The following is a 20,147-nucleotide window of genomic DNA, read 5'->3' as shown; positions in this document are numbered from 1 at the left end:
AGTTGTTCTTTAATGGCCATATGCTGAAACCGGTTGTATTAAAAGAATGTAAGGTTAAGAGTTGACTGAGTATGGATGAAGTACTGTCACTGACCATCATCGAGAACTTGATATTTCATTATAAATAAACCACTTGTTTTGCATTAAAACCATCTGTCCCCTCATACTGAATATTGTAATGATAGGTTTATGAAATAAACAGAATGTAAAAGATTCCCCACAAAGGGATTGTTTCATAATTAAATCAAAGATGGAACCCATGAATGGAGCCACCCCATCAGGAGAACATTTATATTAATAAATACCTGTGTAATTAATGTATTTTTCCTACACTGTTAAATATGATTGTTCTACAAGGGTTCTTTATTAAAGGAGATTGTTCTTTGCATCATGAAAGCGTTCGTCATATGGATAGAGAATGGGTTATAGATGGTTCTGTATAGCATCATTTAGAGAAGGGTTCTATAAGGCACCAAAAACAGTTACTGCCCAATTTGTGTGCAGTAGTAGGAAATAATAAATTTTTTTTTGTCATATTTCATGTGAAGTCAGCCGTTGGTTCTTTTTGACACAGTGTCTGTGAAAGTAAACCACACAGGAAATGTAGAGGAAATTATCTATTTTTAAGGAGGAGCCATTAGTATTTAATATCCTCTCCCTCACTGTGGAGAACATAAAGCATAGAGTCATGGCTCTGGTTCATCTGCTCCTACTGCTGGCTGTACTGCTGCCCCTTGGTCACTCAAGTAAGTGTCACACACACATAATCACACACACAGCCTGTGTTGTCCAGTAGCTCAGTGGAAAATTGTCAGCTTTCAGTTCCAAGGGTTGAGGGTCTAAATCTTTGGTGGTGATGATTGTTTTCTCCAAAACAGCTTTGAACCCTATACTATTTATAGTGCTCTGGTAGGTTAATTGTGTGGCTGTGTAACCCCCCAATGCTACACCAATAAGGGTCCTCTGCCAAGACTCCAGCACTACGTTGGCTCACATTTGCAACAGGATTAAACTGTAACTTGCTCTGGATAAGAGAATCTGCCAAATGCAATCAATGTAAATGTGAACAGCTCCAGTGTTTGTGAAGACTAGGACAATGTGGAATCTGTATTATGTAATTAGAACAGGGTACAACGTAAGAGTAATCAGATTAAAATGTATGATTTCTTTTTTAATTAACACATATCAGCACATAAACTTCTTAATTCTGAACATGACCTAAACCTGATAAATAAACTTGAACAGTCAGTTCTATAAACGCTTTTTGGACATTTAAAAACTCACATATATGTCAAATTATGTGCAGCAATAGCATAAAAGTTAGAAAACTGAATTTAGAGACAGCAATATTCACACTTGAAGTGCCCTGGAACAGAAGATTGAAAATTGTCAATAATTAAATTTGCAAACCGTCTAAAATGTTGATTAATTTAAGCAAAATGAAAATTATTGGCCAATATTGTAAGAGGTCTGCCTGGGGCTGGGGTGAGGCTGCCTGCTAAACCACCCCCAGTCACTAGAGGGACACAGAGCCACTCTTAATTTGGGGCAATTGGTTCCACCTGGGCTACTCCTACTTAAGGGAAGTCAACACACACCTCAGTGCTCAGTCTTGGGTTTCTCTTTTCAGAGTGCAGTGCAAATCTGGCTGGTAATTTAGTAAAGGCTCTTGAGTTTTCTCCTGGTTCACTCTATCTTCTTCTTCACCAGAGCTTTCCCTCTGGTTTTTCTCTTGGGATTCAACATTTTCTTTTCTTTACCATTTTTTAGTATAAATAAATAATTAATGATAGAACACAACTTATTTCTAATTTCTTTTGTCTCATCTTGTCCCTCCCTTTTGTTTTGGGAAGCTCTCTTGCCTTTGTTTTATTTTGCTCAATTCTGAGCTGATCAGTTTTCCCCTGACATCTTAGGTTTTCCTCTCGTGTTTCATTTTGTCTTGGTGTTCCTAACTTCCAGAGGGGTTGTTTGTGTGTCTCTGCACTTGAGGCCTATTTCTCTAGTGCTCTGTTCGTGGCTTGCCCTGTTTCAATCCACCCCTGGGTGAGCTGTCACATTACAAATATTTTGATAGATTTACTTACAACAAGAACAGGTCTAGAAGAAACTTATATAATCTAAAGAGCTTATTATTACCTGATCATAGTGGTCAACTGAACGTAATCAATAACACAGGTATAAGAAACATTGACTAGGTTCCATTGATTTCATTTACCAAGTTTGCTGCAGTGTATCTTTTAAAATGTACATTGTTTAATGGCAGTGGCTGGTGATATTAGAGCTTTGGTTCAGTGTTGTCTCTGAGAAGAGCGAAAAATATACATACCAGTAAGTACTTATAGCCAGCATGTTTTTGTACTGAAATCCTGTAATCTCTCTCTCTCTCTCTCTCCCCCCACACCTCAGTCATTTTGGGGACAGTGGCAAAGCCCCACTCCAGACTCTACATGGTTTCTGTTCAAGGAAACGGGGAGCACGCCTGTGGGGGTTTCCTCGTGTCTGATCTCTTTGTCATGACGTCTGCACACTGCTGGAAAACGTATGCACATTTTTAATGGAAGGTTTTGGGCAAACTGACCTTTTCATCTGACTGTCACTTCTGCCTAGTTTCTGTTTGTTTGCTAAACTGGGGAGTAAACAGAGTAAAGAAACCCTTTTTTCAGCAAGTTTCTGTCTTCTGGTTCCTCTAGGAGTGGACTGGATAAGGCAGAAGTGACAGCAGTGATCGGAGCTCATGATCTGAAGTCCAATGACTTTGAGCGTATAGCAGTAAAGGAGCACCACATTCATCCAGAGTTCCATTACCCTGCCCCCAGCAATGACATCATGCTTTTGAAGGTAAACTCTGCTATTTACTTTCAGCCTAGCTTTATTGTACAGGTATTGATATTAGGACATGTCTTTCAGTGTATTCTGAAGTTAACAGTAACTTCTCTGAGTATGAAAGGTATGTTGTGATGAGTGTGAGGAACTGAAGCATCAAGCCCTTAGGGTTTAAGGTTAATGGTCTATACGCACTACAACATGGGAGGATATTTCTGCTAGAAATAGATACACTAGCACTTTAGTTACATTACACTTCAACAGAATAAAGTTCTTAGGAACTCTTTCACTAATTAGAAATCATTCATTCATTATCTTTAAGCGCTTATCCAATTCAGGGGACGCGGTGGGTCCAGAGTCTACCTGGAATCATTGGGTGCAAGGCAGGAATACACCCTGGAGGGGGTGCCAGGCCTTCACAGGGCAACACATACACACACATTCACTCACACCTACGGACACTTTTTTCAGTCGCCAATCCCCCTACCAACGTGTGTTTTTGGACTGTGGGAGGAAACCGAAGCACCCAGAGGAAACCCACGCAGACATGGGAAGAACACAGCAACTCCTCACAGACAGGCACCTAGAGTGGGAAATCGAACCCACAACCTCCAGGTCCCTGGAGCTGTGTGACTTCGACAATGGACAGTGAATATAGAAATAAGGAAGAGCACATAATATTATGATATGACTCTGTATTGAGTTTACATGAGAGAAACAAATAAAACCTAAAGATTTTACCTAAAATGTGTTCTCAAACTGTTGGTGGGCATTTGGGGGGTGAGCTGAGTCTTTCCCTGTTCTGTTTTAACTCTTACACAACTGCTCACTCTTTGATTTCTATCAGAAGTTTGACCAGAGGACGATGGGTTCCACTTGAGTCTTGGTTCCTCCCAAGGTTTCTTCCTCCAGCCTCGAGGGAGTCCTTCCTTGCCACTGTTGCCTTTGACTTGCTCGCATGGGGCTTACAAATCACTTACAAAAATGTGCTACATAAATGTAACCGGTGGCTGCTTCTTATTTGCTCTGTGCTGTGTTGGTTAATAATGACCGGACCACCGACGTGTTTTGAAGTGCATCTCCATTTATTGGCTGACAAAACAGTGATTAAAATATCTCACTCCGGTTAGCGATCACTCACTCTAAGCCCCTACACAAACCAAACATGGATATTATTGTTTATTACAGATGGTTTAAAATGATTCAACTTCCCAAACTTTCACTCACCGCTCCCGCCAAATGCCACAGAGAAAAGGGTGCGGATGGGCGCGAAACTACTCCTTATAAAGGAGCTGTCCCCGGAAACCAAACGTAGGGGTACAAAAAAAAAAAAAAAACAACCAACAAAAAAGTTCCACACACCAACCGGAATTACACAGACACATCAGGTAAGTTAAATAAACAAATGTTGTGGAATTATATATAAATAAACATGAAAATAACAGATAAAGACAGACTTTAACTGAACACTATTAACAAAGAATTGGCATCGTTACATAAATACATTTTGAATGATTGACTGATGACATCACAAATGTGTGCACCTCAAAGTGACAGGGACTCAAAGCAGGATTAAAGTCATGAGGCTGTTACACCCAGTGCTGTTAGTAACCTTACTGATACTTAAAGAATACAACCCCAGAACATCATTCAACAAATGTAATATTACCCAAGGATTTTTATTCTACAGTAAGGAGACCTTATCGCTCAAGTAGGAAAATCAAACCCTTGTCTGCTGCACAGAAGGCAGCAGTATCTCCTACCATGCGCCACCATCCAGATTCTTTCACCTTAATCAAGTTCAGTTTACTACATTTCTGACAAATTTTCTTGGCTTTATTACAGCTAGGAAAGTCGACTGAAAACAGCAAGAATGCTGCCAAGATTTCCGTCTCTAAACTAACCAAAGACACTCATGGGTGTTGCAGCGTAGCTGGTTGGGGAAGAATTAAAACCAAGGGAAAGGCAAGTAACGTACTTCTGGAGACGTACATCCACGTCTACAAAAATTGTGAAACATACTGGAACTACAACAACATGCTGTGTGCAGGTGGTGTTAAAGGTGGATTTTGTCAGGTAAATTATCCTTAAGATTAAACTCATTAAACCCAAGCAGATTTCAGTTTCCTGGACCAGGCTTAATCCTAGTCCTGAAATACCCAGCATTCTGATTGGAGATTAACTACAGAAAGTACAATTTAGTCCAGGTCTAAGCCTAATCCCAGGTCAGGAGAAAAATATCAGGTTTTAGAATTTGAGCAGGAGCTTTATAAAGGTTTAGTTCAGCAGTGTGTTAACCTTGCTTATGTTTTGTTGCAGGGGGACTTTGGTGGTCCTTTGGTGTGTGATAACACTGCAGTCTGCATTGCTTCCTTCACTGAGGACAACTGTGACAAACCCACAAAACCAAATGCCTACACCAATATTGCTGCATTCATGCCCTGGATCAATAAAATAATTGAACACCAGTAATTCCACTGTAAAGAGGCCTTCATTTGGTTGTAGTGGTGTTTCAGTTCACTGAAGGAAGAGCCTATGTTGTGAAACCTATGCCATTGTAAAAGAATGTAAGGTTAAATGTTGACTGAATATGGATGAAGCACTGTCATTAGAACATCACCTAGAACTTGTTATTTCACTATAAATAGTGTTAAATAGTGTTAGTTTCACAAGAAACCATTTCTTGCCTTAAAAACTGTTATGAGTTTAATCACCACTTGTTCGGATGTCACCTGTCCTCTCACGTTGTATACTGTAATTATAGGTTTATAAAATATACAGAATGTAAAAGATTCTCCAGAGAAGTTGCTATTAGCACTCGAGTGGAGTTTTTGTGCATAATTATATCAAAGATTAAACCCATGAATGCAGCTACACCATCAGGAGTGCATTTATATAAATGAATGCCTGCATATTTCATGTGTTATACTTAGACAATATTATTGTCTTTAACAATGCCCAGGATGAAGCCTAAAATATTATCATAATTATTATATATATATAATGGGAATTCAAAAAGGAAATATATATGTATGTCACACAGCTCCAGGGGCCTGGAGGTTGTGGGTTCGATTCCTGCTCCGGGTGACTGTCTGTGAGGAGTTGGTGTGTTCTCCCCGTGTCCGCGTGGGTTTCCTCCGGGTGCTCCAGTTTCCTCCCACAGTCCAAAAACACACGTTGCAGGTGGATTGGCGACTCGAAAGTGTCCTTAGGTGTGAGTGTGTGAGTGAATGTGTGTGTGTCTGTGTTGCCCTGTGAAGGACTGGCGTCCCTTCCAGGGTGTATTCCCGCCTTGATTCCAGGTAGGCTCTGGACCCCCCGCGACCCTAAATTGGATAAGCGGTTACAGATAATGGATGGATGGATGGAATATATATGTATGTAATAAACAAATTACTGTAACCAGAATATATATGAATGTTAATATGCTACAGCCCCTTCTAGGGTGTGCTTCCACCTCGTGCCCAGTAATTCCGGGTAGGCTCCGGACCCACCATGACCCTCAACTGGATAAGCGGTTTCATATACAACTAGCCCATTGATCAGAATCAGGGTGCAAATTATACAATGACAATTATGGGGGTAAACTTTTTCTTCACGTCATAATGGGAAACCAGTACAGCGCAGGTGTGTGCTTCAGTAAACTGAAGTCTTACAATCCTTACAGAATCTTGCTTGTTTACTATAATGTCTGCAGTACATGAATGATAAATCCATTACACCAGCCAATGTGTCACATACCACACAACAAAGTTTAGTGGTCACCAACAATATATTACAGAGCAAAATCACATAGTGGTAATGGTTACTACCATACACAATTTAGGCCTGTAGATGAACATTAACAGAACATTAATAGCTGTCACTATTAATGTTCTGCCTGGGTCGCCTCCTTCACTGGATCCAGAGGGGCCTGGGTCGCCTCCTTCACTGGATCCAGAGAGGCCTGGGTCACCTCCTTCGCTGGAACAGGAGCGGCGGGGTTTGCTGCCAGCACAGGAATAGAAGCGGCAGGGATCGTCATCACCGACACAGGAACAGAAGCAGTGGGGGATGCCGCTGGCACAGGAACAGTGGGCCCTACGGAGACGCCCTCAGAGGCAGGGGGCCCCTGCAGGGATGCCTTTGGAAGCAGGGGACCCTGCGGAGATGCCCTCTTGATTAGCCTGAGGCTCTGGATCGTCTGGAGCAGCCGGGGGCTTTGGAGCACCCTGGGGCTCTGGATCCTCTGGAGTGGCTGGGAGCTCTGGATCCTCTGGCTTAGTACCTGGAAGCTCCTCATCAAACAGATTCACTAATATCATTAGCTTAAAATTAAAGTCTGTGAGGTCTCCACTGATGCTGGTTCAAAGCTCAGGCAATGTCTGCTTTATGGACCCTACCAGTTCAGTTAATTTTGCCCTTAGAGATCAGGCATATGCCTGCATTAAAGAAATGTCTAAAGTTCCGAAACTCACGGCTGGCTTTGCTGGAGCGGGACTGTAGACAGGAGCCGGACTCTTGGACGACTTTTTTTTGGTCTTTTCTGAACTCTGGAACAGTCCACTAGAGAGTCCCTGCACTGATCCCCAGCAGTAGTCAGTTCCATCAGTCCCACAGACAATCCTATATCTCCTGCTACCTCCTTGATTTGGTGGGTCATTATGTTACATTGCTGGTGTAGGGGAGTGTTAGTGTGGTCAACAATATAGAAACAGGAACAGAGCTAATTGCAGGAGACTTTAATAATAACAAAAGAAAATTAGACAGAGGGGCTAAACACAGAGGGTACTAAACACACTGGACAAAAAATGTGTGTGTGTTCATAGCACTTAATCACTAGTGTGTGTGTGTGATCATTGCCATGGATAGGTCAAATAATTTTGCAGTACTGTGCAATAGCAATAAAAACATGTTTTACATGTTCATTTTGAAATGATTCTTTAATGAAAATTGTCAACACTTTGATTTGCAAAGGGTACAATATATTGATTCTTTCAAGCAAAATGAGCCAAATTTTCTAGTGCATAAGACACCTGACTGAAATGGGCTAAAGACTGAAATGGGCAGGAGGTCAGTGACTTGGATAGATGAATGCAAAAAATAGAGACAGGGATCGGGTGGAGGTAGGAGCGTGTTTGCAGGGTATATATTGGGTTGGGTGTTGTCCTACTCCCAAAATCATGCTGTTACATAACTTGAATTATTGGCCAATATTTTGATAGATTAACTTACAACAAGTATATGTCTAGAAGAAAAGTAATTCATCTTAAGATCTCCAGTTTCCTCCCACAGTCCAAAAACACATGCTGGTAGGTGGATTGGCAACAAAAATTGTCAAAAGTGTCCGTAGGTGTGAGTGAATGTGTGTGTGTGTCTGTGCTGACCTGTGAAGGACTGGTGCCCCCTCCAGGGTGTATTCCCACCTTGCGCCCAATGATTCCAGGTAGGCTCTGGACGCACCGCGACTCTGAAATGGATAAGCGGTTACAGATGTTGTAAACTTGTCTTCTGGTGGTTTCCAGAAGTGAAGAGAGGAGACCAGTCTGGATATAATGCTGTTTATTGAGCGCTCTGGTTGATCCTCAGACTGATCTCAGAATGATCTGGTCACAGGCTGAATCTCAGACTGAACTAATGGTTTGTAAGAGGCACACATCTTTATACCCATTTTACAACTTCACACATGGATTGATCCTTACCTAAAACAGGATCTGGAAGCACCAGGAACTGCCGTAACACATCACTGTTGTGAACAAGCCATAAACAACCTAGGCCATATACATCATCTGAGTTCCTGGTGTACTGTCGTAAAGTTAACAGCTGTTCTTATCAAAGGTGTTTAAAACAGGGAATGTGTGATCTCTAAAACAGTCCAAAATGTTATAGGATAAATGGTACTATTCAGATCCAAAGGAAAAAAACAATACAACATTCCTCCCTCTTGTATGTAAAAGAAACGTACACACAAATTAAAGAAAAATAAAACAAAACAAAACAAAAAACCTTTCATATTCCTAAGTGGAATAGGCCTTATTTCTTTCCTAATGTATCTTACATTAGATATAATTGTTAGTGTAGCGTAGTGTAGTGTAGTTGAAAGACATTTTCACTGGTCACACCTGAGATGTGAACAGCAGCACATGTAGTCCATAGAGTCAGTAGAAGAAACAACAATTCCATTTTCATTCCTGTCATCTTCCTTGATGATTATCAGGAATGGTGAGATGAACACATCCATGCAGAAATCTTCAAGGGAGTTTCATTTCATCCACTGTTGTTCTTGACTTTACCTAGAAGGTACAAATACAAAAAAAAACAAAAAAACAAGAAGACTTGGCAGTATCATGTTAACAAAAAAATAAAAATCAAAAACAAAAACTAAAAGACTTGGCAGTATCATGTTGGCTATATATAAACTTTTAACATTTTGAGGAGCATCACTTCACTATTGTATCAAGTATTACCACGTCTTACCCTACCTAACACTGGGCTCCTAAGATACTGGCTGGAAGTGTGGAACGCTAATCGTAGGGTGAAAAGATGATGTCTTCACTTTGGGTGTGGCCCCTGTAGCCTACATGCATACAGTTCTTCCCAAAGCTCTCCCAACCAGTTCAGCCATCTGTCCCTAGATAGATGGTAACACTACTTTGCAATGTGACACGTGTGTCCAAGCTTTCTTCCCTTGACACAATACTGCTGCATCTGTTACTAATAGCACTTGGAATGGGCCTTTCCATTTTGCTTCAAGTGGACCAGCTGTGTGATTTTTAATCATCACAAATTGTCCTGGAACAATTGGATGTCCCCCCCTGGAAGGCTCAGTCCAAGCATCTTTGACACGTTGTTGAGCAGAATGTACAGAATTGGTGAGCTGCTTACAGTACATTAATAAGGCATCTGATGTAAGATGCACATCTGCCTGTCTAAGGTCAATGCTTCCTGGTAGAGAACTGGCATGTCCTGTAATAATTTCATATGGACTCAAACCAATTTTGCATGTAGGTGAGGCTCTGATGCTACACAATACAGCAGGTAGCGCATCCAACCAAGAAACCACTTTGGTGTAGCTTTGACAAATGCTGCTTTATATTTTGGTTCCTTCCATTTAACCTGCAACATTTTCATCACTTCCTGCACTACTTTTCCTGTAAAGTGTGTTCCCTGGTCAGACTCTATGATGTCAGGCAAACCCCAACGTGGAATATAATCTTGGACCAGAACCTTGGCTTTGTGCAATGCAGTTCCCTTTTTTGTTGGATAAGCTTCTATCCAGCGTGAAAATTTATCAACCACAATCAACACATTTTGCTTTCCCTGACAGGGAGGTAGTGTGATGTAATCAACTTGCAGATGTGTGAATGGTCTTGGGGGTGCCATTGTGTGCACAGCATGTGTGGAGACACCCGCCACTGTATTGTTTGACTGACACAATATACACCGCTTCACTACATCAGATGCATGGGAGCGGAATTTGGGATTCCACCATACTGAGGAGAACCGGTGAACCATGCTGTGAACACCCACATGTCCTAAACTATGAATTTGCTGAGCCAAGTATGGCAAAAGTGCCTCAGATGCTACATACTTCACTCCCTTTGTCCAAAACCCACTGGAATCAAGACATGCACCTTTATCCATCCAAGACCACACTTCAATAGCAGGAGCATTAGAGTACATTTGCATTAGTGATGAACGTACAGTGTCACTGCTGGTAATTTCCCTGCAGCCTTTGCTGCTGCATCAGCCATGGCATTACCTCATGCTTCATCTGTGTCAGAGGAATTATGAGCTTTTACTTTAACAACTGCAAGTTCTGCTGGAAGCTCACTAGCTGACATGAGATCAGAAACCAAAGATGCATATTTTATAGGGGTACCAGAAGCTGTCAGAAAACCACGACGACGCCAAATATGGCCAAAATCATGAATGACACCAAATGCGTACCTGGAATCAGTATAAATTGTTGCAGTTAGACCTGAAGCTAGCATACAAGCATTAGCTAAGGCCACCAATTCAGCAGCTTGGGCAGACAAATGATCAGGAAGACGACCCTGAGCTATTACTGCATGTGGCGAGCAGACAGCCCATCCAACATGTTTACAGCCATTCAGAATTTGTGCTGAACCATCAGTAAACAAAATCAAATCAGGATTTTCCAATGGAATTTCAGAAATATCCATATGTGGACTGTGTGACAAAACAACACAGTCATGATCATCTTCACCCTCATTACAAGTATCAGACAATGCAGTCATAATTAATGACGAGGGATTAGTCATCTGTGCCCTTTGCAGGCAAATGTTAGGAGCTGTGAGTGCAGAGAGCCAGTTACCCCATCTCTGAGTAGTAACTGTAATTACACGAGCCGAAGACAATAGAGATTTGACAGCATGTGGACAACGCACTGTGAGTGACTGTGATAAGACCACTGGAGTATACATAGTAATGGCTAAATATGTTGCTTGCATGGCACGCAAACATGGACCCAGCCCAGTTGCATTTATATTCTATTTAGCTGAACAGCACTTTACAGGCTGTAACTGACCACCATGATCTTGCATGAGGCATGCTGTCATAAAACCATAATTTTCATGAACATACAATGTGAAGGGCAGAGCGGGTTGAACAAAACCTAATGCTGGGGCAGATGTCAGAGCATCCTTAAGCTCTTTAATTGCTATTTCAGCCGTGTTGGAAACCTGAACACTATCTGTTTCTTTGGGGCTTCCCTTCAAAATATCATATAATGGCTGAGCAATTTGAGCATAATTTTCAATCCATGGACGACAATAATTGCACAAGCCCAAGAATGACCTAAGCCCTTTGATGGTGGTTGGTACTGGGAGTGCACACTGCAGAAGCACGGTCAGGAAGAATGGACCTTTGTCCAGCAGTTACTAACTGTAACCATTGCAGTGGGCAGTAAAGTATCTTGTGCTCCTGTGTCAATCAAAAAATCACATTCATTTTCATTCACAGTGGTTCTCACATACAGTCTGTTATCGTTGTTTTGGAGAATTGGCTCCAAATACGCTCTCACAGCTGACATCTCTAATTTAAATGCTCTGACTCTTTTGAAAGAGCAGAAATCCAAGTGGGGGCAGCCAGCTGAGTAGACTGTGTATGAGTTTTAACAGATAACCTGCCACCTCTGGGGTAAGAGGACTGTCTGATTGAGACTGTGATTTCTCTGGACTGGACTTGTATTTATATTTTTGCCATTTCCTTTTTTTACTCGTTTCAAATGTCCCTTTTTCCCACAAAAGTGACACACATTGTTATGTTTATTCTGGAGGACCTGACTACTTGTCAGCTGGGGATCAGTTTGCAAAACAGAGGCAACATGTAGTTTAACCTGCGCATCTCTCTCGAATGCTGTTAAACACTCAGACAACTCGGTCAGTGTACTAGTGCGCCAGTTGTGCTTCAACAGTGGCAAAACCTTCCTCATTTCCTGAGATAAGCCATCAGCCCGCTGGGCCACTGACACCTGAGAATTCAGAACGTCTGCTATTGATACAAACTCTGAACTTCCCCCATGGAGCAAAAACACCTCAGCAAACCTCTGTGTGTACGGACTCACAGGCTCATTTTTCCCCTGATGACATTCCACAACTTTTTGCCAGCAAGCAGTAGACCCTAAACTGTTTTTAAGTACTGTAAGCAACCCCATATTACAGTCCTGCACTGCTTTTCTAGATTTCAACTTATCTATCTGTGTCTCATAACATTCCTCCATGACTTCAATCTCAACTGGCAGGAGTATTTGCGAGCACACAGATATGATGTCTAATGGATGGAGAGAATACAGTTTGATTTTACGTGTCATTTGTTTTAAGAAAGGACCAATGCCCATTTCCTTAGGGTGCTTAAACTCTTTAGACAGGCGATTTATCTGTTCTGGATTTAGTGGGTTGTGTTTAACTGAAATTTTATCCTCCCCCTCTCTAGATTTTACTTGTTTTACTACAACTGGAGCAGCTGTCATGCCCTCGTCTCGTCATGTCTGTTTTCCCCGGTCATGTGCTCTTTCTCAGCACATGGCTATGTTTGTTTATGTTCTAGTCTCCGCCTTTGTTCCGCCTCCTTGTCTGTCATCTGTTACCCTGCCCCCTTGTTATCAGTCTCAGGTGTGTCTCATCAGTGTCTTGTATTTAAGTCCCCTTCCGGCACTTCCTGTTTGTTGGTCATTTGTTCTCTTGTACTTTGTCATGTCAGTCGTGTACTCAAGTCTGTCTGTCTCTGTCCGTTATTAGTTTCCACGTTGTCGTTGTATTTCCTCTGTCGTTTAGTTCTTTAGTCTCTTTCCCGTTTGCCCTGCTTGGATCCCCGTTTCTTGTCTTTTTGTTAAAAGTCTCTTTGTTTTGTTATTATTTATTATTAAAAGTTTCTGTGCTTTAGCGTGTGCGTCCGCTCCGTCAGTCCGCCCCGCGTTCGTGACAGCAGCTTCTAACATTGTTAGATCATAACTTTCTTCATCAGTGCTGTCACTAGAATCTAAGCTGGAAGACTTCTCTTCTAGACTTTGAAATTTTGTAAGAGATGGATACAGCTTCTCCACCTTTTTTTTGCAGCTAATTCCTGAAGGTCCCTTTATTCTTTTACAAGTTTATCTACTTTAACTTGTAGTGCATTGAGAGTGCGTTGAGTGTGTTCACATGTGTTCTGTGCACTAATGGCTGCACGTTTATGATTAGCACACTCCTGTAACAGTTGTGCATGTTGTTTCTTCTGTTTATTCAGTAGTAAAGAATGCCACTGTCTGAACACCTGAACACACCCCTCAAGGTCCTTCTTTTTCACACATTTGGCTAAGACTGTAAAACACTGCTCCTGATTCCAGTCTGACTTCACTGGAATATTAAATGTCTTACATATCTTAGCCTTCCTTTTGGAGCATAATTTGTCTGACAACATTTTTGTCAGACCAGCCTCAAATGAAGCTCTGTCTACAAATGATGTTGTCATCATGATGTAGACATTTTAACACAAAACACAAATTAAAACAAACAAACACACTCTAGAGAAAATTCTGTTTTACCCTTGAGTCTATTTGACCATGAACTCTAGTGCACCCTTGTATCTTTCAACTAGGGAAAGTTTAAGCACACCTCTATGGGCACGAGAAACACTCTGCCCCATTGTGTCTTCTGTCTTAAGGAAACACACTTAAGAATATCGCAGTGTTGCAACAGACCTTAGGCAAATAATTCCTACACCTGTTGTCCTAATGAAACACAATTAGGAAAAATACCTGCATGTAGCAAAAGACCGGAAACTGGATTTGATCACATTCAAATCCCACTAAATCCTAATAAACCCAATTAGGAACGACTGTGTGCTAAGGCCAGGAAAACACCCTGCCTCACTTTTTAGACTAGTACTAAGAAGCCAAAAACAAAACAAAGACAAAACATAGATTCTCTTAATTTAACAGCTCTTTTTCTCCATAAATGGACTCATAAGGTTCTAGTGGCTCACCGCTTTCATGTAGTTTGTTCTCATCAGAGGGAGAATCACCAGCCCATCCGGATTTAGGGAGGTGATTCTGCTTCTGGGATGATCTGTAGCACAACTTCAATGTCTTCTTGGTGAGCAGTCAAAACCGTCATGAAGAGCCACCAGGAGTTTTCAGAAACCATCTGAAACCATCAGAACTGGGCAGAAACACCAACTGTTGTAAACTTGTCTTCTGGTGGTTTCAAAGTGAAGAGAGGAGACCAGTCTGGATATAATGCTGTTTATTGAGCGCTCTGGTTGATCCTCAGACTAATCTCAGAATGATCTGGTCACAGGCTGAAACTCAGACTGATCTAATGGTTTGTAAGAGGCACACATCTTTATACCCATTTTACAACTTCACACATGGATTGATCTTTACCTAAAACAGGATCTGGAAGCACCAGGAACTGTCGTAACACATCACTGTTGTGAACAAGCCATAAACAACCTAGGCCATAAACATCATCTGAGTTCCTGGTGCACTGTCGTAAGGTTAACAGCTGTTCTTATCAAAGGGGTTTAAAACAGGGAATGTGTGATCTATAAAACAGTCCAAAATGTTATAGGAGAAATGGTACAATTCAGATCCAAAGGAAAAAAAAACAATACAACACAGATAATGAATGAATGAATGAATCTTAAGAGCTTATTATTACCTGATCATAGCGGTCGACTGAACATAATCAATAACACAGATATAAGAAACATTGGCTAATTTCCATTGATTTCATTTACCAAGTTTGCTGCGTTGTATCTTTTAAAATGTACATTGTTTAATGGCAGTGGCTGGTGATATTAGAGCTTTGGTTCAGTGTTGTTTCTGAGAAGAGTGAAAAAAATATATATATACAAGTAAATACTTATAACCAGCATGTTTCTGTACTGAAATCCTGTACCTCTCTCTCTCTCTCTCTCTCTCTCTCTCTCTCTCTCTCTCTCTCAGCTAGCGTGAATGTGGGTATTGTGAACGGCACAGTGGCAAAGCCCCACTCCAGACCCTACAAGGTTTCTGTCCAAGGAAATGGGGAGCACGTCTGTGGGGGTACTGGGCAAACTGACCTTTTTTTCTGACTGACACTTCTGCATAGTTTCTGTTTATTTGCTCAATTGAAAATGCATTCAATTTAATTGTGGCCTGTGTTAAGTTTATGGCAGATTTAGTACATATATATGTAAAAATATTTGGTGTTTAACAGTACTGCATATTAAATTTTTTTGCATATTTTGAAGTCTTATTACATACTGCATTATTCATTAATTCATTCATTGTCTGTAACTCCTTAGTCAAATAAGGGTCGTGGTGGGTCCAGAGCTTACCCGGAATCACTGGGCATAAGGTGGGATCACATTCTGAAGTGGGTGCCAGTCCTTCACAGGGCACATCCTGCTTTAAACAATCATAGTTGCTCTTCTGTGTTTTCTTACAAATTACGCTAACACACGTATCATAAAAAGCATGTGCTAGTCTTCTCAGTTTGTCAGCATGGTGTGATTGTGGGAAATCTAGTAGCAATGACAGAAGTGGACAATTACTAAACTGAGGAGTAAACTGACTAAGGTTTCGTTCTCCTGCTTCCTCTAGGCCTGGACTGGATGAGGCTAACGTGACAGCAGTAATCGGAGCTCATGATCTGAAGTCCAACCACTTTGAGCGTATAACAGTAACAGAGCACCACATACATCCAGAGTTCCCTTTACCCTCCCTCAGGAATGACATCATTCTTTTGAAGGTAAACTCATTCCCAGAGAGCAAAAAATATTGGGCCCACATAGGGCCCATCCACAGTTACTCTTATGGCCCACATTTGGCCTGGAATGACAGCAGTGTCTCAGGACGAGTCTGCCTACCTTATCTCAGTCACAACCTCAGTGTATCTGAGCCAGATTTTGGCATGTGTAATGTGTGCACCTCAAAGTGACAGGGACTCAAAACAGGTTTACAGTAAGAGTCATGAGGCTGTTACACCCAGTGCTGTTAGTAACCTTACTGATGCTTAAAGAATACGACACCTGAACAACATTCAGCAAATGTAATGTTACCCAAGGATTTTTATTCCACAGTAAGGGGACCTTATCACTTGAGTGAGAAAATCAAACCCTTGTCTGCTGCACAGAAGACAGCAGTATCTCCCACCATGCTCCTCCATCCAGATTCTTTCACATTAATCAAGTTCAGTTTACTACATTTCTGACAAATTTTCTTGGCTTTATTACAGCTAGGAAAGTCGACTGAAAACAGCAAGAATGCTGCCAAGATTTCCGTCTCTAAACTAACCAAAGACAATCATGGGTGTTGCAGCGTAGCTGGTTGGGGAAGAATTAAAACCAAGGGAAAGGCAAGTAACGTACTTCTGGAGACGTACATCCACGTCTACAAAAATTGTGAAACATACTGGAACTACAACAACATGCTGTGTGCAGGTGGTGTTAAAGGTGGATTTTGTCAGGTAAATTATCCTTAAGATTAAACTCATTAAACCCAAGCAGATTTCAGTTTCCTGGACCAGGCTTAATCCTAGTCCTGAAATACCCAGCATTCTGATTGGAGATTAACTACAGAAAGTACAATTTAGTCCAGGTCTAAGCCCAATCCCAGGTCAGGAAAAAACATCAGTTGTTAAAATTTCAGCAGAAGCTTTATAAAAGTTTAGTTCAGCAGTGTGTTAACGTTACTTATGTTTTGTTGCAGGGGGACGCTGGTGGTCCTCTGGTGTGTGAAAGCACTGCAATCTGCATTGCTTCTTTCTATGAGAGGAACAACTGTGACAAACCCCAAAACCAAATGCCCACACCAATATTTCTGCATTCATTCCCTGGATCAAGGCCATAATAGACCAAAGTGAGTAGTAATGCGCTTGTGCAAGGCCTGAGTACATTGTGGTGGAATCCCTAATGTAAGTTTGTCCCACATTTAAAAACAGGGAATGTAGGGAGGAGCGCTATGTGCATGTGTGTGACTCCTCGGGTGAACAACTTGGAAACGATGAATGGCATTTAGCATGCTATGCTCTGCTTAAAACTAGATTGTATTGCCTCGAAGCAGAGTTTTTAAGAGGTTGGAACTATGATTAGTTGGATTTTATGTTTGACAGACCTTTGGATTTATTGATTGATTTGATGATGTAACTGAGCTTAACATAATTGTGGTTTGCAACTGTTTTAAAATAGTCACTTACATTTTATGGATGTACAGACAGACTTGACTGGCCTAGGAATACCTCGGTATACCCCCGGAGGAGCTGGAGGCGGTGGCTGGGGAGAGGGAGGTCTGGGTTTCTTTGCTCCGACTCCATAACTGATTACCCTAGCTGAGAAGCATTGCCTGCTGGTAGCAAGAGAGAGAAGTTCTTCCTACATTTTCTTTCTGTTCATATCCTGTTCTGAGAGTGCTGGAGTTTGAGTTTTTTTAACCAGTTTTTTTTTTAACCGGAATCTAGAAAACCCACCTTGAATACCTGATTGGTCCTCAGGGATTGACGATTGGAGCATCTCTTGCTCCTGATTGGCTGTTTCCTGTACCTTGGTAGTGACACCACATAAAATTTATGACACTTGAAGATGATCCCTGTTGAATGAATATCCCAGAATTCTGAATCATACTTTTGCAACTTAAGAGATTATATGTTAACACAAAGTAATATCATTCAGACAAACCATCATTTTTACATAATTTTTACATCATTCTTAGACAAATAACACACAGAATGGCTACATTGGTTCCTACATATAAAAAGGTGACTTTAAACACTTGTAAATTATTTCCACCCATTTTGATTGTCCAAATGGAATTAATTTCACACAGTTGTACCCATATACAACTTGTTCACCAGGTAAACTTAGGAATTATGGAATGTTAGTTTCTTTTGGTTTTAACAGTCTTTCAGACATGTAAGAGGACATGGCATCAAGTTGGTTCTGTGTGTCTCTCTGCATTCTGCAAAGATTCTTCTCTTGACCCTATGTGAACTTGGGTCATAAACTGTCCTTGAAGGGGCCTGTAGTGTCAGTTTTAAGATTCTCTGATACAGAACTTTAGGCACCAATTTTGAGCCAGTGCTTGCTGGAAGGGTTATCTCAAATTCCGATTTAGGCTTGTGTGGCTTAGAGATGTCTCTGAAGACCAATTGAAAGTCTGAGTATTAAAGTCAAATCCCAGAAAGTCAAACTTCTTATTAGAGATTAATACACATTCATCATATCACCCTACAATGCAAAGAATCTTTTAATCATGCAAAATTTTCTTCAAGCATTCTTGGTTCCATATAGAACCATTTTCTTTACTAAAGAGCCTTTAAAAACTTTTGTCCTTGACGATGCACAGAAATATAGTAGTATCATATTAATAATTATTATCATTATATAATTGCAAGGGATTCAAACATCAGAACATATAAATGTCAATATGCTACAGAAACACAGCATGTTGTGTAAAACACTATGCTGATAACTTTACCACTAGCTCCATTAGAACCCAGATAAAACCATCTGCTGAAATGTTTATTCTTATCTATGTTTTTGGGGTGGTTTTCAGCTTCCTGAAGATGGTGGAGGCTTCTCAAAACCACAAATTTAACACAAATTAAATACATGATCCATATTCTTCTGAGATTCAGTTAATAAACAGATATCCTGGAATTTCCCTTAATAATATGGGATACGTCAGGATTCAACGGTCCCTCAATGATGGGCAAGCTGTACTGATACCTGAAGTTATGTAATAACAATTTTGGGAGTAGGACTATTCTCAAACTCCTCCCCTCAGCCGTATATATACCCTGCAAACTCAGGTCATGTCCATGTCAGACAAACTTACTGCACTTGGCTCACAAACGAAGGGTGTAGAATTAGTATGGACAAAAGTGACTAGCACTGACTAGTTTTTCCTTTTAGGTTTGAGAACGGACAATATAGTATTGTATATTGCAATTACTATGTTTTGTTCGCACTGGCTCTTATTCTGACAAGTGTCTGAACTCAGAGGGAGTTTGTACTCTAACCTATTTGGACGCTGGAGTGGAGCTGACAGACTACACTCATCACAGTTGTAAATAATCCTTTTATCTCCAACATAGAAACACAGTTTGTAGGCATGGTTTTGAAGGTAAACTTATTTCCAGATAGCAAAGAATATTTGGTCCCAATCTGGCCCATCTGCAGTTCTCTTATGGCCCACATTTGGCTTGGAATGACAGCAGTGACTCAGGGTGAGTCTGGCTACCTGAACTCAGCCGCAGCTTCATTGTATTTGAGCTGGATGTCAACACTGAGACATGTCTAGCCCACACAACAAAACAAATGTCTGTTATCTGGGTTGCTATTTACTTTAAGCTTAGTTTTATTGTAAAGGTATTTATATTAGGACTTGTCATTCAGTGTATTCTAAAAATGATTAGTAACTTTGTGTGGGGAGGTGATGTATCAAGGCCTTAGGGTTTAAGGTGTTAAACCTATACCATTGTAAAAGAATGTACATTTAAAAGTTGACTGAGCATGGATGAAGCACTGACATTTATTCAGGGTCGCAGTGGGTCCAGAGCCTACCAGGAATCACTGGGCGAAGAATGCTACAGAAACACAGCATGTTGTGTAATAATACTATGTTGATAATTTTACAACAAGCCCCTTTGGTCACAATCCAGATATGCTAATTTTATTAATCAACTGCTGCCTCATAAAAAAACACACATATAGCTGTCAAGGCATATGTAGGATCCCAGAAAACCCATTCTATCTCCATTTAATGGAAAGATTTTATTTCCTACAACCATTTATGGAGTCCGCTCCACAGTTATTGGCACCAATGGCACCAAGACAGTGCCCTCCATGATGGAGAT

At 40.9% G+C, this 20,147-nt stretch overlaps 1 protein-coding gene and 1 pseudogene across 1 annotated transcript; both read left to right on the top strand.

The window, feature by feature from the left end:
• LOC136671375 (guanine nucleotide-binding protein G(q) subunit alpha-like) overlaps positions 1 to 20,147 on the top strand; it is a 99,904-nt pseudogene that overhangs the window by 32,914 nt on the left and 46,843 nt on the right.
• LOC136672016 (mast cell protease 4-like) lies at positions 689 to 5,298 on the top strand. Its single transcript, XM_066647950.1, has 6 exons — positions 689 to 746; positions 1,583 to 1,651; positions 2,410 to 2,544; positions 2,702 to 2,841; positions 4,672 to 4,902; positions 5,146 to 5,298. The coding sequence occupies exons 1-6, from the start codon at positions 689 to 691 to the stop codon at positions 5,296 to 5,298; spliced, it is 786 nt and encodes a 261-aa protein (XP_066504047.1).

The sequence above is a fragment of the Hoplias malabaricus genome, chromosome 16 (assembly GCF_029633855.1).
Source record: "Hoplias malabaricus isolate fHopMal1 chromosome 16, fHopMal1.hap1, whole genome shotgun sequence".
NCBI lineage: Eukaryota > Metazoa > Chordata > Actinopteri > Characiformes > Erythrinidae > Hoplias > Hoplias malabaricus.
This window is presented reverse-complemented; position numbering and strand designations above follow the sequence as displayed.

What these genes read in the sequence shown, in the direction of transcription:
- LOC136672016 (XM_066647950.1), top strand. Translation starts at nt 689, where the DNA reads ATGGCTCTGGTTCATCTGCTCCTACTGCTGGCTGTACTGCTGCCCCTT. An exon ending in TGCACACTGCTGGAAAACGT is followed by an intron (nt 2,545 to 2,701) that starts ATGCACATTTTT and finishes CTAGGAGTGGAC; the next exon opens with TGGATAAGGCAGAAGTGACA. An exon ending in TTAAAGGTGGATTTTGTCAG is followed by an intron (nt 4,903 to 5,145) that starts GTAAATTATCCT and finishes GTTTTGTTGCAG; the next exon opens with GGGGACTTTGGTGGTCCTTT.